This window comes from Salmo salar, chromosome ssa14 (assembly GCF_905237065.1).
Source record: "Salmo salar chromosome ssa14, Ssal_v3.1, whole genome shotgun sequence".
NCBI classification, from domain to species: Eukaryota; Metazoa; Chordata; class Actinopteri; order Salmoniformes; family Salmonidae; genus Salmo; species Salmo salar.
The window spans coordinates 20,567,344-20,584,858 of record NC_059455.1 but is presented as its reverse complement, the minus strand read 5'-3'; the positions used below and the strand labels follow the sequence as shown (position 1 = coordinate 20,584,858).

Below are 17,515 nucleotides of genomic sequence, written 5' to 3'. Positions count from 1 at the left end.
GTATGGGCCTACCCCTTCCTGTTTCAGAGGTGGTAACAGCTGGACTCCCTAACCCTTCTCATGACATTTTCATATATGGGCAAGTAAGCATGACAACCCTTGACGTGGGGGTTTCTAAAAACAGCCTGTGACACTCAGTGGATTGCCAGCTAGGGAGCAACGCGATCCGTTCGAAGAAACTTTGAGGACAGCAACGAGCGCCTGAGCAGGCCCAGTGACTCTGCGTTGTTCAAAAGGAGTAGACATCTTTGATATTTGCCAAGTCAGTTCTTTAGGGATTGGGGGACCATTGGGGGACCATTTCTTGGTATCCCCAAAGACCAGTAGTGTTTTTGTTTTTCCACTGTGCAATGAGTATCTCTCTGGGGTATTCACATTCCACAAAGCAAGAAGGCACCATGGACAGCTTGGAGAAACAGCTCATTTGCCCTATCTGTTTGGAGATGTTTACCAAACCGGTGGTCATTCTCCCTTGTCAACACAACCTTTGTCGAAAATGTGCCCAAGATATTTTCCAGGTAGGTTGGTTATTATACAGCTGAACTTTTCACTTTTAACCTTTACTGCTGTCTCTTGATGGGCTTTGTAAAGTTACAGGTTTATCTCTGTCAAAAACCATTCATATACATGTACAGCATTCTGAAATTGTAGTGAAGGTATTGTGCATCCTTCAATTGTCACTGTTTAATTACCACTTATTTGGTAATGTTGAAAAGAAACAAAAAGTGTTTTGTCATCATGTATACCTCTTGACCCATGCAATTTCCAGATTCATTTAGCACACAAGTTCAGTAACCAATGCAAATACTACTAGGCCTATATTTAAAAAAATCCATGACCGGCTTTATCTAACGCCATTACTGCTGTCCTGATCTGTGTAGGCCTCAAACCCTTATCTATCAACCAGAGGAACCACTGTGACTTCAGGGGGGCGTTTCCGCTGCCCATCCTGCAGACATGAGGTAGTCCTGGACAGGCATGGTGTCTATGGCCTCCAGAGGAACCTGCTGGTGGAGAATATCATTGATATGTACAAACAGGAACAGGAGTCCTCAAGGTGAGGAAATAAAGGCCTAATAAGAGAAGACAATGGGCCTTAAACAATGGGTCTAAAACAATGGGTCTAAAACAATGGGTCTAAAACAATGGGCCTAAGACAGGCAGAGTATCATTGATATATACAGCAGTCCTCAAGGTTAGACACTGCATGCCTATTTAAAATGTTTGCGGCAGACAATCTAGTCAAAGGCACTCAGTAGTAGTCCCATGTATGTCTGGCCCATTAGACATACAGCAAACCCCCACACCAACAAATCTGGACATCAAGAAGACTACATATTATCCAAAATAACATATAGAATGAATCTGAATACTACTGATGGGAAATGGAAAATTAAAGGAGAATGTACAGAATGTACAAAACATTAAGAACACTTGCTCTTTCCATGACATAGCTGAATCCAGGTGAAAACGGTGATCCCTTATTGATGTCACTTGTTAAAATCCACTTCAATAAGTGTAGATGAAGGGGAGGAGACAGGTTAAAGAAGAGTGTTTTAAGCCTTGAGACAATTGAGACATGGATTGTGTATGTATGTTATTCAGAGGGTGAATGGGCAAGACAAATGTTTAAAGTTCCTGGTAGTAGGTGCCAGGCACACCGGTTTGCGTCAAGAACTGCAACGCTGCTGAGGTTTTCATGCACAACAGTTTCCCCTGTGTATCAAGAATGGTCAATTTCAGTTTAATCCACCAGAAAAAGATTTAACAAATAATACAACAAATATTGTGGTTAAACTCAAATATACACTTTTTTTTTTAATTCAATTTTTTTTTTAAGAACAATTTTGTAAATGATATCATGACTAGGACTGGTGGAGTTAAGTCACACATGCAGCTACCATATGGAAATGTCTGCTCTACCCAAAATTACAACTAACTAATTGCAGCATTAGGGCAAAAATGGAAGAGGAAAGTGGAAGGGGGAAAAAGTAGGGAACTTGTCTGTCGGCCCTGCATTAAAGACCATAATTGGTTACAGAAAATTGTGATAAATAAAAAAGCATACCAGTTTCATTTAAGGACCAAAAAATTTACAGCTGTGCCATATACAGTTGAAGTTTGTAAGTCGCTCTGGAGAAGAGCGTCTGCTAAATGACTTAAATGTAAATGTAAATGTAAGTTGGAAGTTTACATACAACTTAGCCAAATACATTTAAACTCAGTTTTTCACAATTCCTGACATTTAATCCTAGTAAAAAATCCCTGTTTTAGGTCAGTTAGGATCACCACTTCATTTTAAGAATGTGAAATGTCAGAATAATAGTAGAGTAGTACATGTCGGGAATTGTGAAAAACTGAGTTTAAATGTATTTGGCTAAGGTGTATGTAAACTTCCAACTTCAACTCTATGTATGTATGTATGTGTGTATGTATGTATGTATGTATGTATGTATGTATGTATGTATGTATGTATGTATGTATGTATGTATGTATGTATGTATGTATGTATGTATGTATGTATGTATGTATGTATGTATGTATGTATGTATGTATGTATATACATATGTGCAAAAAAATGTATTGGGGATTGGAAGTGATGCAGCCAATTACATTGATGGAAGCTACAGTCTATCTGCAAAAAGAACTGCAACACTGCTGGTGTATCAAGAATGGTCCAACACCCAAAGGACATCCAGCCAACTTGACACAACTGTGGGAAGCATTGGAGTCAACATGGGCCAGCATCCCTGTGGAACGCTTTCAACACCTTGTAGAGTCCATGCCCCAACGAATCGAAGCTGTTCTGAGGGCAAAAGAGGATGCAACTCAATATTAGGAAGGTGTTCCTAATGTTTTGTACATGCAGTGTATATTTGTTTTTGTAGAGCACTATTGTGAAATCAGGGTTTGACTCATGGGTGGCTGGACAAGTAGCCTGTTAGTTTGAACTATTTTTATAATGTAGGCCAGTGAGGTAGCAGTCAGTTAAGAGAGGCCTATTTTTATTGCACTTTGAGCCGTACTACATTTTCTAGACGTCAATATAGTATATCTTCTGCTTTTAGGAGGGTTAGAGACACAAGTAGTTCACAAAAATAGTTGACCTTTTGCAATTATGTTAGCACAGCTGACAACTGTTGTCCTGATTAAAGAAGCAATAAAACTGGCCTTCTTAGTTGAGTATCTGGAGCATCAGCATTTGTGGGATCGATAACAGGCTCAAAATGGCCAGAAACAAAGAACTTTCTTCTGAAACTTGTCAGTCTATTCTTGTTCTGAGAAATTAAGGTTATTCCATGTGAGAAATTGCCAAGGAATTGCCAAGAAAAAATAGTACCCGCAAAACACCAGTCTCACTCTCAACAGCGAAGCGGCTACTCCGGGATGCTGGCCTTCTAGGCAGAGTTGCAAAGAAAAAGCCATATCTCAGACTAGCCAATAAAAATAAAAGATTAAGATGGGCAAAAGAACACAGACACTGGACAGAGGAACTCTGCCTAGAAGGCCAGCATCCCGGAGTCGCCTCTTCACTGTTGACTTTGAGACTGGTGTTTTGCGGGTACTATTCAATGAAGCTGCCAGTTGAGGACTTGTGAGGCATCTGTTTCTCAAACTAGACACTCTAGTGTACTTGTCCTCTTGCTCAGTTGTGCACCGGGGCCTCCTACTCCTCATTCTATTCTGGTTAGAGCCAGTTTACGCTGTTCTGTGAAGGGAGTAGTACACAGCATTGTACGAGATCTTCAGTTTCTTGGAAATTTCTTGCATGGAATAGCCTTCATTTCTCAGAACAAGAATAGACTGATGAGTTTCAGAAGAAAGAGTCTTTGTTTCTGTCCATTTTGTGCCTGTAATCGAACCCACAAATGCTGATGCTCCAGATACTCAACGAGTGTAAAGAAGGCCAGTTTTATTGCTTCTTGAATCAGAACAACAGTTTTCAGTTGTGCTAACATAATTGCAAAAGGTTTTTCTAATGATCAATTAGCCTTTTAAAATGATAAACTTGGATTAGATAACACAACGTGCCATTGGAACCCAGGAGTGATGGTTGCTGATAATGGGCCTCTGTACGCCTATGTAGATATTCCATTACAAAAATCAGCCGTTTCCAGCTACAATAGTCATTTACAACATTAACAATGTCTACACTGTATTTCTGATCAATATGATGTTATTTTAATGGACCATTTTTTTTGCTTTTCTTTCAAAACAAGGACATTTCTAAGTGACCCCAAACTTTTGAACAGGGTGTATGTTTTCAAAATACAACTTCTGTCACTAAATATACACTGTAGATTCCCTACAGAATATGTATCTACAGTATCTACATGTAATTTACTTACTGTAACTACATTAATGGTAGTCTCTGGAAAGACATCATCTGCTCTTGCTATTTTTGCGTAATCAATGTCATGTTATTGAGTATATTGCAGTGACAAGATGAATACAATTTTCACATGGACACGTTGTTTGAATCGGTGTGAAAAGCACAGCTCTGGGTATCAACAGTGTGGTAATCAATTAACCATGGTTTAGATAACACAAGTGGGCTATTAAAAACAGTTATTCCAAATGTTAACATACTCTTGGTTGCCAAATAAACATAAATGACAAAGTAATGGCTATTCTGACTTGCCAACATTCCACGAGGAGAAAGTCTGTCTGTACTACATTGTTTTATTTAATTTTAAGTGACATTATTATGGCTTAAAGAGAGACACTTAGTCTTTGAGTCTCAAAGACATCGTTTTTGTGACTTTCCAGTGTGACGGACGTTACTGTGCTTGTTCAACAGTATAGCTTCCTCGCTCACAAACCCCGGTTAACTCGGTTAAACCAGGGCTGTTGAGTTTTTAAAAAGGTCACAGGGAAGTCTTTGCCAAATGTGTAGTCTTACACTCTTAGAAATAAGGGTTCCAAAAGGGTTCACCGGCTGTCCCCATAGGAGAACCCTTTTTGGTTCCCGGGTAGAATCCTTTTTGGTTCCAGGTAGAACTCTTTTTTTTCTAAGAGTGTATTAAACGGGATCCCCTAAGTATGACTGTAACCTGTACTGTAGCCCTCTGGTTCAATCTGCAGCAGCAAGCCTGAGCCTGCCAGGTGTGACCAGCCCATGTGTGAGGAGCATGAGGATGAGAAGATCAACATCTACTGTGTGACGTGTGGCGTGCCCACCTGCTCTCTCTGCAAGGTGTTCGGAGCCCACAAAGACTGTGATGTGGCCCCACTCAACACTGTGTTCAATAAGCAAAAGGTTAACTTATTTATTTTACATCCACTGTCTATCACCTTTTTAATAACGATGCTTTACAGGTATACACTCTTAGCACCTTTTTTTCTATCTAGAATCTAGGTAGAACCCTTTTGAGTTCCATGTAGAACCCTTTACATAGAGGGTTCTACATGTAACCCAAAAGAGTTCCACCTGGAACCAAAAAGGGTTCTTCAAATGGTTCTGCTATGAGGACAGCTGAAGAGCCCTTTTAGGTTCTCGATAGAAAAGAATTGAACAGAGTATCAGAGTTGGTACATACAACGTCCTTCTTTGTAAAATAATGATGAACCTCCTCTGTGTGTGTGTTCCAGACTGAGTTGACTGACTGTATAGCCATGCTAGTGGGGAACAACGACAGGATTCAAGGCATCATGAGTCAACTGGATGAGACCTGTAAGACCGTTGAGGTGAAGCCTTCAACCTTTTCTCCTTTCTTATGTTTCATCTATAACAGCATTTACACATTGTATAAAACTGCAATAATATTGATGGGAAAAAATGTATTGTTTATTTTTATTCACCCTAATTTTGACTTCTGACAATATCTATGACCCAGTTATCTGTCGGCTCGACCTTACAGTACAATCATGGCTGTCTTCCAGGAGAATGGCAGGAGGCAGAAATCCAAGGTGTGTGAAAGTTTTGATCACCTTTATGCCATCCTGGAGGAGCGGAAAGGGGACATGACCCTGAAGATCAACGCAGAGCAACAGGAGAAACTGGACTATATAAACGGCCTCATGAGGAAGTATAGAGAGCACCTGGAGAACATGGCAAAGATCGTGGAGACAGGGATACAGACAATGGAGGAGTCAGAAATGGCTACTTTCCTGCAGGTGATGACATGCTTTTTTTTGTCCAGAAGGGATAAGAATGGCCTTTATCTACAAAGATAACAAATTACTACCATATAAAATAGGCAGCAGAAATTCTGCATCAGTGACATATTACAATTATATAAAGTTATATACCATGTCTAAATAAAAAGTGTTAACATGCTATTACAACCATGTTGTCTTCTGAGATGTCTTCTGAGATTTCTTCCCAGAAGTCATGTTGTGCAATGTATTCTAATGTTTCACATCAGAGCTTTCTGAGAAATAATTCCTTTCTCATCTTTGCTCCCACAGACTGCAAAGCCTCTTCTACAAAAGTGAGTACACATACCCATTTGCCAGTTTTAGTCTGTAGGGCTGATCTGTAGAACAGTGTACCTTTGATCTCTCTTTGTCCACCAGGCTCGTTGCAGGCACTAACATCTCCAACCTGGACAAAGTGGAGCGTGGCTATGACAACATGGATCACTACGCAGCCAACTTTGAGCGGGAGAGGAGGGCACTGCTCACCATAGACTTTGTGAAAGGTAGGGAGTATAATGAGTATTATGAGTACACCACCGCCGGTACACTCTCTTCACCTCCCTTGGTATTTCAATGTTCTTTCACAATGTGTCCAAAATCACTTCTTCCAGTGCCATAGAGACTGTGTTAACTGATGACATACAGTAAATAACAAGAACAAGATCAAATAAAAACTCAGTAGAAGCACTTTCCAATTATACAATATAAACAAATCTTATTTTGAAATCGAATTATTGTTCAGATGATGAAGATGATGATGATGAGTTTGAAGATGGTGAAGAGGAAGAAGAAGTGAGTGGGGTGACAGGGGTGACCCGTACAGAGGTCTCTCCTGCTGCTGCAGTGGCGGCAACGGTTGGGGCCAACCCTCCAAAGCCCCAGCTTACATCACCCCCACCCCTACCTCAGAGACCTACTGAAACCCTAGGCGACACCACTACACTGGCCACCCAACAGGCCCCCGCCCATGCAACAACCCCGGTACAATTCCCATCCTTAAACCCAACCCCAACTGCCAGCGCACAGGCCCGCGCCACAACTCCAGTCCACTTCCCAACTTCAACCACAACCCCAGTTCAGTTCCCAAACACAACCCCGGTCAACTTCCCATCAGCAGAGCCACCGACACAGGTGAGAGAAACATTTGTGACACAATACAGCCTAGCCGGGAGATTTACTGTAAATGTCTCAACATAATAACTGATATAATAATAACAATACATGAGCCGTGGCTAACTCCATTCCAGCAGCTGTCTTGTAAGGGTCTTTAAAGAGTGTGTATTTCTCAAGTAAACCCCTAGCACAGTGACAGTCGAGGTCACATTTGAGTTCACTAACCGTATGGATATTGGGCGGCAGGTAGTCTAGTGGTTGAGCGCTGGGTCAGTAACCGAAAGGTCACTGGTTTGAATCCCCGAGCCAAGTAGGTAAACAAATCTGCCGATGTACCCTTGAGCAAGGCACTTAACCCTCATTGCTCCTGTAAGTCGCTCTGGATAAGAGTGTCTGCTAAAGAAAATCTAAAATGAATATTGCTTGACTTTCATCTCCTACCTTCTGTATGAGGAAAAAATGGTTGTTGAAACCAGTCAATAACCAGTCTGTATCAGAATATTCCAGTCATTGTTTAAAGCAGCTATGCTCCTCTCAGCTCTGTTAGCCTGCATGGAACCTGGCCTGTGTTACAGAAGTGGCTTTCACCTCAGCAGGAGGCTTTAATGATGAGCCACCTGCCTGCTCTCTGGTTGCCGGGGCACTGCGTGTGAGGGGTGAAGCAGGGAGGGGGAGGCTGCTGTTTTCATTGGGATAATTATCAGCCACTCTGTTACATGTCATCATCATTGAGTTAATTTACATGTGGAGTGCTTATTTGAATGAGCATAAAGTTCACACCAACATAATCAGGTGGATCCAAATTAGAAGTGAAAAGCCACCTGGAACAGTTTGCATTCATTCCAGAGGGAAACAAATTGGCTTGAACAGCCTACTGATTCATAGATGTGATTATCATAAGGGGCCTTTGTGTGGTAACAGTGTGTGTGTGTGTGTGTGTGTGTGTGTGTGTGTGTGTGTGTGTGTGTGTGTGTGTGTGTGTGTGTGTGTGTGTGTGTGTCTGCATAACCTAAAATCATCACCTCATGTTGCATACAAGAACTCTAATAATCCTGTTTTGTTTCTTCACAGGAAGTATTTGTCTTTGTTTATTGTACTGCATCAGCTTTGGAATCTGATAAAGTCTACAATTATTGAGCTTTTGGGTCGGATATGTTTATTCTTCATTTGGGCGCTGACTAATACTTAAGCAGTCAATCTATAACACTTAAAAGGTTCCCTTTAAATTGAAAACATGAAAAGCTTCAATTCAGTGCAATGTTCTTTTATCAGGTCAAATTGCTGTCTGCTATTGTGTACGCTGAGGTTATTGTATCGGTATGATTATGGTAATTCGGGACATCATGTTGATTGATACAGGACATCATGTGGGCGTGGTTGTGTGTGGCAATGTGTGTGGTGAGATAAATATAGCTTTTAGAGTCAATTTGTATTTCGTATCTCATAGTAGTGCTTTAGACTACAAAATATTTGATTTCCCTAATGAAAATTGTGTTAAATTAGTGCTTTGGATTATGAAAAAAACTATATTTTCCACTCAGAAAGTCAGAATTGTTCCTTCGTTTTAGTTCATTTGCATGGACATGTCGACATTTTATAGATATCAGAAATATTTCTATGTATTCTGTCCAAATAAGACTTTACTTGTTCAGTATGCATTGCGAGTAATTTGATCCCATTTAGAAACCCCATTCTGAACAATTTACTATTTATAATTTGAGTAGCTTCGCAATAGTTCAGTGACACAAGGGACATCTAATGGTTTTGCTCTGTTTTTCACAGATGTCCTCTGATACGGCATCAAGTCAGCAAAACACAGATGACAAAGATGGACCCAAACACGTCTTCTCCTTTTCTTGGCTGAACAACCAGAAGTAGATTATCATCTTACCTCAAGACTATACTGAAATTGTTGTAATACTCCATTGTTTTGATTGAGTCAGCATCCTGCTGCAGGAACGGTTTAAATAAGTACTCTGTTACCGTTGAATAACTGTAATTTATCTGTAAATGCTCTCTAGCACTTACAGTATATTCGTCATACTGTGAAAACAAACGTCATTGGGGTGATCTCTGACTTGAGAAAAATGTGCGTAATTTGGCACACCTTTGCGCAATAGATTTACGCGCCAGTCAGAAGAACAGCCGGAATGTATTTATACACTCAATTTAGGCTACACAGCAAGCAATAAATGTAACTTTTCAACGTTTTATTACAAACATTAATATTAGACATTCTCTTGCACAACAAATGTGATTGGTTGCTCATATTGTATTTTATTATCAAACTTTAACCAGTTGTACAATGAGAGGGAATTTCAGAAAGAGAGGATGAATGTGTGACTAACAGTATATACAAAACATGTTATGCTTGAATATAAATTAAGACAAAGGATATTTGTTCAGTTTCAGCATGTCAACGGGCTATGTTTGCTTCTCATCAAACAATGTAATAACTATACAGCGAATTACAACTCGATTTTACAGCTCTCGTTTAAATAAATACAAATTATAAATAAAATAACGAAAGTTAACCAATTAAAGAGTAATACAGAAATGGAATAGTAGCGTACACTTTGTGCAAGATGTAAACAAATTATTTGGCAAATGTATTTCTAACACTTTCATTTCCCGAATATGTCCATCATTTTTCGGTTACTATTTGCCTGCTGTGCTAATTGCTCGGCTCGAGCCATTTCTAGAACTTCCCTCAGCAGGTGGAACGTCAGGTCCAAAGAGATCGGTGGCTCTTCGCCCGGCCCGGACCTCTTTCCTCTTTCCATGGAATCTCCCATCTGGTTAGCGTAGCTGTTCAGAAACCGATTGATATCACCGAATTTACCTTGCAGAAGGCGCTGCGTGAGCTGAAGTTGTAAAGCCCTGTTGACCGTTGTTGAGGGCGCAGCAGCTCCAGGAGATGTGTTCGGCGATGAGGACTGGAGCGAATTTTGATTGGAGTTGTCTAGCCGAATGAAGTACTCCTCTCCTAGTCGCAGGAGAATAGGGAGTTGCTGTTGACGCTCTGCCTGTAGATCGTGGGATGGATGGACCGCCCGGGGGGTTTCAATAGCTCTACATTCATAGCGAGGTTGGAAGGCACCAAGTAGAGCCACGGCGAAAACGAAGACATTCACCTTCATCTCAGGAGATTGTGAGAAATCTGAGAATTAAATGTAGGCTCATTTTTATCATGTGCATAATCACAATTAAATTAATTAAAGTGAAGATGCATGTTAAGTAGCCTAGGCTGGGAGTGTCCCTTTGACAAAAAGTTGTATTTTCATATGCCACAAAGACTGATTTTGTATTTTACATGTATTTTATTTGCATTGAAAACAATAAAAGCAGTTGCTTATGTTGTAATTGCTTATTTAACTATAATATGTTATTTAATTACTTTTCAATTCCCTTTTATGTTAACTATGTCCACCTCATCGAATAGTATTATTTAATACTGTATACAAGTATTAAGTATTGCATTTTATGGTAAATAGGCTACATTTCTATCAATAATTAAATGATCTGCACACAACACCACAACTATTTCCCTAAATTAAACAAAAAATTCAAGTGGTTGTCAAATACCTGAGTTTAACTGTGACAGAAGATGTTTCTGTGAAGTTGCTATGAAAAGGATATCTCTTCTACAATAATTGTGCCTTCCAATGAACCTGCAACAGTGCGTTTTCAAAACAGCATCGAAACAAGACTTATATATCATAGACCTGAGGCTATCATCGTGCTCTGACATGAATCATGATGGTCTGCGCAAGCGCTAATGTAAAGAAGTCAAGGCAACACCTGAATATGAATGGGGAGCATCCCTCAGTCCACAATGGTCCCACAACGGGGTTAATATCAGATGAGTCATAAAGTAATTGGGATGTGTTGTTTTCTAGTGTGCCATTGTTCAACTAACTATGGATATGGCCTTGCTCCTGAATGAATGAAAAAAATTATGATATGGACAGTGGCACAGGGTTAATAATAAAATGCAATCATCATCTTCACCACCACCATTATCACCACCACCACCATCATTGTGATACAGATTTTTACCCATAATAAAGCAAGGAATTAGTTTTGAATGACTCAATACTGTTTGTTCCAAAGTGGATGCAAAGCATTACATACTGAACAAATGCAACATGTTTCATGAGCAGAAATAAAAGATCCCAAAAATGTTCCATATGCACAAAAAGCAAATTTCTCTTTTTATTTATGTGCACAAATTTGTTTATGTCCCTGCTAGTGAGCATTTCTCCTTTGCCAAGATAATCCATCCACCTGACAGGTGTAGCATATCAAGAAGCTGATTAAACAGCATGATCCTTACACAGGTGCACCTTGTGCTGGGGACAACAAAAGGCCATTCTAAAATGTGCAGTTTTGTCACACAAAACAATGCTATAGATGTCTCAAGTTGAGGGAGCGTGCAATTGGCATGCTGACTGCAGGAATGTCCTATGCCCTCTCAGGCCCACCCATGGCTGCGCCCCTGCCCAGTCATGTGAGATCCATTAATTAGGGCACAATGAACTTATTTCAGCTCACTGATTTACTTATATGAACAGTAACTCAGTAAAATTGTTAAAATTGTTGCATGTTGCGTTTATATTTTTGTTCAGTATATTTAGAACAGGTGATTCGATTTGGCAAGGGTCAATGCAACGGCAAAGGTCCAGGTACACCTACCAGCCTGCTAAGCTGGCAAGCGAGGTGGGTGGCTTGCACTTATAGAATACAGACAAGACCCCAGTGACCTTTTCCAACTGAAATAATTTGGATTGAATCATTAACATTTCACACAGGATAACCTGAAATATCAGAAAAGATTACGAGGTAGAAGTTAAAAATAATAAAGCAATTTCCTAGGTATTTCACTGAATCATATTATCGTCTATTAAAGAGTAGGTTATAAATATAGTTGATTCATATATAATTAAATATATGCCCTTATAGCCTAGATCTCAATCTGCTCACATCTGTATGTTTACCTGACTGCACATACACAGAGAAGAGATGAGCAACATCCAAGGCATTATAAAGGTATGGGCGGGCTGCTCCTGTAGCCAACTGCTCCTATAGCCAAATTCACCAAACCACCTAAGAAAGCTAGAACCACAGATAAAAGGGAGTTAGAAAAAAGCACTAGGCCTACTTCTTTGCTAGAAGAACAGCTACTGGGGTTAGGCTGTATCAGCTGATCATTGCTAATGTAGGGTAAACAGCGAGTTAGCTAGGCTATGCTGTCAAAACAGGCTAACTACTATAGTATTTACTGACAAACAGTCAAACTGCAGTTGCCCACTTACCTGTCCCTGACTGTGAGACAAAACATTCTAACAATTCAAAGTAACCGACTGGCGGTATTCATTTCCAACTCACCGCCTTGAGCCAAGTCTAGGACCAAAAGGCTCATTAACAGCTTCTACCCCCAAGCCATAATACTTATACTTATCTCCCTCACTAGCTTTAAGCACAGCTGTCAGAGCAGCTCACAGATCACTGCACCTGTACATAGCCTATCTATAAATAGCCCAAACAACTACCTCTTCCCCTACTGTATTTTTTATTTATTTATTTATTTTGCTCCTTTGCACCCCAGTATTTGTACTTTGCACACTCATCAACTGTCAAATCTACCATTCCAGTGTTTTACTTGCTATATTGTATTTACTTCGCCACCATGGCCTATTTATTGCCTTTACTTCCTGAATTACAAGATAGATAAGACATGTATTTGGGTATTTCTAATCCTCTCGCAAGATTAACAAACAGCTTTTAAAACACCTGTTTGATATTGAGAGATTCAACAATATATGAAAATGTGTCCTTTTTTTGCTTGTACTATAATGTGGGAATAAATATTGATTTTATGCAACGTTTACGGGCATGGTCAGAATATAGAAAATATTCCGGTCAATTCACCTTTTGTATGTTCCTCATCAACTTTTCAGTTGTGCGATTTATCCACAGGCAGTATACATAATGTTTTATTGAAGACTTTATTTTGTCATCCAATGGCTTTAATTTCAATAATTTACATGCGGTCGGAATCACAATTGTGTTGTTAATGACAAAACATACATATACATCAACAGCTGCTGGTAGGAAAATGGATGAGCCCTAAGTCCCTGAAGAGGTCATTAGTGGAGCTCATCTGTATGGTGAAGTCCAAGACTACGTGTCAAATGGCACCTTATATTCCCTATTTAGTGCACTTCTTTAGACCCAGGGCCATAGCCATTTGTGACATATCCTATGTTTGCATAAATATAGCTATTTAGGGTAAACGAGGTATAGTGATTGCATGAATAGGCCTTTATAAATAGGCCTATGAATAATTTGTCCTTTTATTTCATGATCAGATTTTAATGATGGTAAAAACAAATCAATGCTTTCTGCCCTTTCCCTCTCCTGTGTGTGATGCTGTGTGTGGTGTGCTGCCTTATCCCTGCCACTCTTTGACCTTTATCGGCCAATGAGTGACTGATGATGACAAAACGCCCAAGCTCGCTCTCATTGATTTGATATTTCTAATTGTAATGGACCTCACAAGCTTAAATAGCTCCACGATTGGGTGATCAAAGACATCACTTGAGATGCAATACAGGCATTCGTGCACTTGTAACTGAGGACAGACCTTGCCATAAAGAATACACCATACACATGTATTAACAGAGTTCCCCTATGGAATACATATAATATACACTAAAATATCCAGAACAACATATAGAATGAATCTGAAACTACTGATGGGAAATGGAAAATGAAAGGAGAATATACAAAATGTACAAAACATTAAGAACACAAGCTCTTTCCATGACTTAGACTGACCAGGTGAATCCAAGTGAAAGCTATGGTCCCTTATTGATGTAACCTGTTAAATCCACTTTAATCAGAGTAGATCAGGGGTTCCCAAACTAGGGGTCACGACCCCATGTGGGGGTCGCCTGATATGAAAACGGGGTCACGGGAGAATTTCCAAAATCCTGGAAAAAAAATGTATATATGCAGTTGAAGTCGGAAGTTTACATACACCTTAGCCAAATACATTTAAACTCAGTTTTTCATAATTCCTGACATTTAATCCTAGTAAAAAATCCCTGTTTTAGGTCAGTTAGGATCACCACTTTCATTTTAAGAATGTGAAATGTCAGAATAATAGCGGAGAGTGTCACGCCCTGACCCTTGTAAGAGGTCATTTTCCATAGTAAAGTGGTCAGGGTGTGACAGGTGGGTGTTTTGGGTGGTTTTGGTTTTCTGTTTCTATGTGGGGGTTTCTAGATTTCTATTTCTATGTTTTTGTTTTCTATGTTTTGGCCAGGTATGGTTTCCAATCAGAAGCAGCTGTCTTTCGTTGTCTCTGATTGGAAGCCATACATAGGCAGCCTGTTTTTCATGTGTGGGTCGTTGTTTTCCGTTTTGTCAAGTGTACCTTACGGAACTGTTGTCGGTCGTTTGTTGTTTTGTTGAAGTGTTTTTTCATTAAAGAAGAGAATGAGCACTATACACGCTGCACCTTGGTCTCCTTTAGACAACCCATGTTACAGAGAGAATTATGTATTTCAGCTTTTATTTCTTTCATCACATTCCCAGTGGGTCAGAAGTTTACATACACTCAATCAGTATTTGGTAGCATTGCCTTAAAATTGTTTAACTTGGGTCAAACATTTCGGGTAGCCTTCCACAAGCTTCCCACAATAAATGGGGTGGATTTTGACCCATTCCTCCTGACAGAGCTGGCATAACTGAGTCAGGTATGAAGGCCTCCTTGCTCGCACATGCTTTTTCAGTTCTGCCCACAAATGTTCTATAGGATTGAGGTCAGGGCTTTGTGATGGCCACTCCAATACCTTGACTTTGTTGTTTTAAAGCCATTTTGCCACAACTTTGTAAGTATGCTTGGGGTCATTGTCCATTTGCGACCAAGCTTTAACTTCCTGACTGATGTCTTGAGATGTTGCTTCAATATATCCACATAATTTTCCTACCTCATGATGCCATCTATTTTGTGAAGTGCACCAGTCCCTCCTGCAGCAAAGCACCCCCACAACATGATACTGCCACCATCGTGCTTCACGGTTGGGATGGTGTTCTTCGGCTTGCAAGCCTCCCCCTTTTTCCTCCAAACATAACGATGGCCATTATGGACAAACAGTTCTATTTTTGTTTCATCAGACCAGAATATATTTCTCCCAAAAATACGATCTTTGTCCCCATGTGCAATTGCAAACCGTAGTCTGGCGGTTTTTTGGCGGTTTTGGAGCAGTGGCTTCTTCCTTGCTGAGTGGCCTTACAGGTTATGTCGATATAGGACTCGTTTAACTGGGGATACAGATACTTTTGTACCTGTTTCCTCCAGCATCTTCACAAGGTCCTTTGCTGTTGTTCTGGGATTGATTTGCACTTTTCACACCAAAATACGTTCATCTCTAGGAGACAGAACGCATCTCCTTCCTGAGCGGTATGATGGCTGCGTGGTCCCATGGTGTTTATACTTGCATACTATTGTTTGAACAGATGAAGGTGGTACCTTCAGGCGTTTGGAAATTGCTCCCAAATGCTCACAGACTTGTGGAGGTGTACAATTTTTTTCTGAGGTCTTGGCTGATTTCTTTGGATTTTCCCATGATGTCAAGCAAAAAGGCACTGAGTTTGAAGGTAGGCCTTGAAATACAGTCGTGGCTAAAGGTTTTGAGAATGACACAAATATTACTTTCCACAAAGTTTGCTGCTTCAGTGTCTTTAGATATTTTTGGCAGATTTTACTATGGAATACTGAAGTATAATTACAAGCATTTCATTAGTGTCAAAGGCTTTTATTGACAATTACATGAAGTTGATGCAACGAGTCAATATTTGCAGTGTTGACCCTTCTTTTTCAAGACCTCTGCAATCCGCCCTGGTATGCTGTCAATTAACTTCTGGGCCACATCCTGACTGATGGCAGTCCATTCTTGCATAATCAATGCTTGGAGTTTGTCAGAATTTGTGGGTTTTTGTTTGTCCACCCGCCTCTTCTCAATGGGATTAAGGTCTGGGGAGTTTCCTGGCCATGGACCCAAAATATCGATGTTTTGTTTCCCAAGCCACTTAGTTATCACATTTGCCTTATGGCAAGGTGCTCCATCATGCTGGAAAAGGCATTGTTCAACAGTACACTGTTCCTGGATGGTTGAGAGAAGTTTCTCTCAGAGGATGTGTTGGTACCATTCTTTATTCATGGCTGTGTTCTTAGGCAAAATTGTGAGTGAGCCCACTCCCTTGGCTGAGAAGCAACCCCACACATGAATGGTCTCAGGATGTTTTACTGTTGGCATGACACAGGACTGATGGTAGCGCTCACCTTGTATTCTCTGGACAAGCTTTTTCCGGAAAGGGGATTCATCAAAGAAAATGACTTTACCCCAGTCATCAGCAGTCCAATCCCTGTACCTTTTGCAGAATATCAGTCTGTCCCTGATGTTTTTCCTTGAGAGAAGTGGCTTCTTTGCTGCCCTTCTTGACACCAGGCCATCCTCCAAAAGTCTTCGCCTCACTGTGCGTGCAGTGATGGCAGCAGGCACTCACACCTGCCTGCTGCCATTCCTGAGCAAGCTCTGTACTGGTGGTGCCCCGATCCCGCAGCTGAATCAACTTTAAGAGACGGTCCTGGCGCTAGCTTGACTTTCTTGGGCGCCCCATAGCCTTCTTCACAATATTTGAACCGCTCTCTTTGAAGTTCTTGATGATCCAATAAATGGTTGATTTAGGTGCAATCTTACTGGCAGCAATATCCTCGCCTGTGAAGCCCTTTTTGTGCAAAGCAATGATGACTGCACGTGTTTCCTTGCAGGTAACCATGGTTGACAGAGGAAGAACAATGATTCCAAGCACCACCCTCCTTTTGAAGCTTCCAGTCTGTTATTCAAACTCAATCAGCATGACAGAGTGATCTCCAGCCTTGTCCTCGTCAACACTCACACCCGTGTTAACGAGAGAATCACTGACATGATGTCAGCTGGTCCTTTTGTGGCAGGGCTGAAATGCAGTGAAATGTTTTTTGGGGATTCAGTTCATTTGCATGGCAAAGAGGGACTTTGCAAAAAAATTGCAATTCATCTGATCATGCTTCATAACATTCTGGAGTATATGCAAATTGCCATCATACAAACTGAGGCAGCAGACTTTGTGAAAATGTATATTTGTGTCATTCTCAAAACTTTTGGCCACGACTGTGCATCCACAGGTACACCTCTAATTGACTCAAATTATG

General features: G+C 40.4%; 2 protein-coding genes across 2 annotated transcripts; one reads left to right on the top strand and one right to left on the bottom strand.

The window, feature by feature from the left end:
* The first annotated feature begins 121 nt into the window (after positions 1-121).
* Positions 122-10,617, top strand: LOC106569041 (E3 ubiquitin-protein ligase TRIM63). Its single transcript, XM_014139987.2, has 9 exons — positions 122-518; positions 882-1,057; positions 5,086-5,260; positions 5,593-5,688; positions 5,884-6,117; positions 6,412-6,434; positions 6,520-6,644; positions 6,884-7,272; positions 9,037-10,617. The coding sequence occupies exons 1-9, from the start codon at positions 351-353 to the stop codon at positions 9,130-9,132; spliced, it is 1,482 nt and encodes a 493-aa protein (XP_013995462.1). The 5' UTR covers positions 122-350; the 3' UTR covers positions 9,133-10,617.
* On the bottom strand, positions 9,879-10,932 carry LOC106569042 (corticoliberin-1). The gene is made up of 2 exons (XM_014139988.2): positions 10,840-10,932; positions 9,879-10,414 (listed from the first exon to the last, which is right to left on the bottom strand). The coding sequence occupies exon 2, from the start codon at positions 10,392-10,394 to the stop codon at positions 9,879-9,881; it is 516 nt and encodes a 171-aa protein (XP_013995463.2). The 5' UTR covers positions 10,395-10,414; positions 10,840-10,932.
* Positions 10,933-17,515: the final 6,583 nt, after the last annotated feature.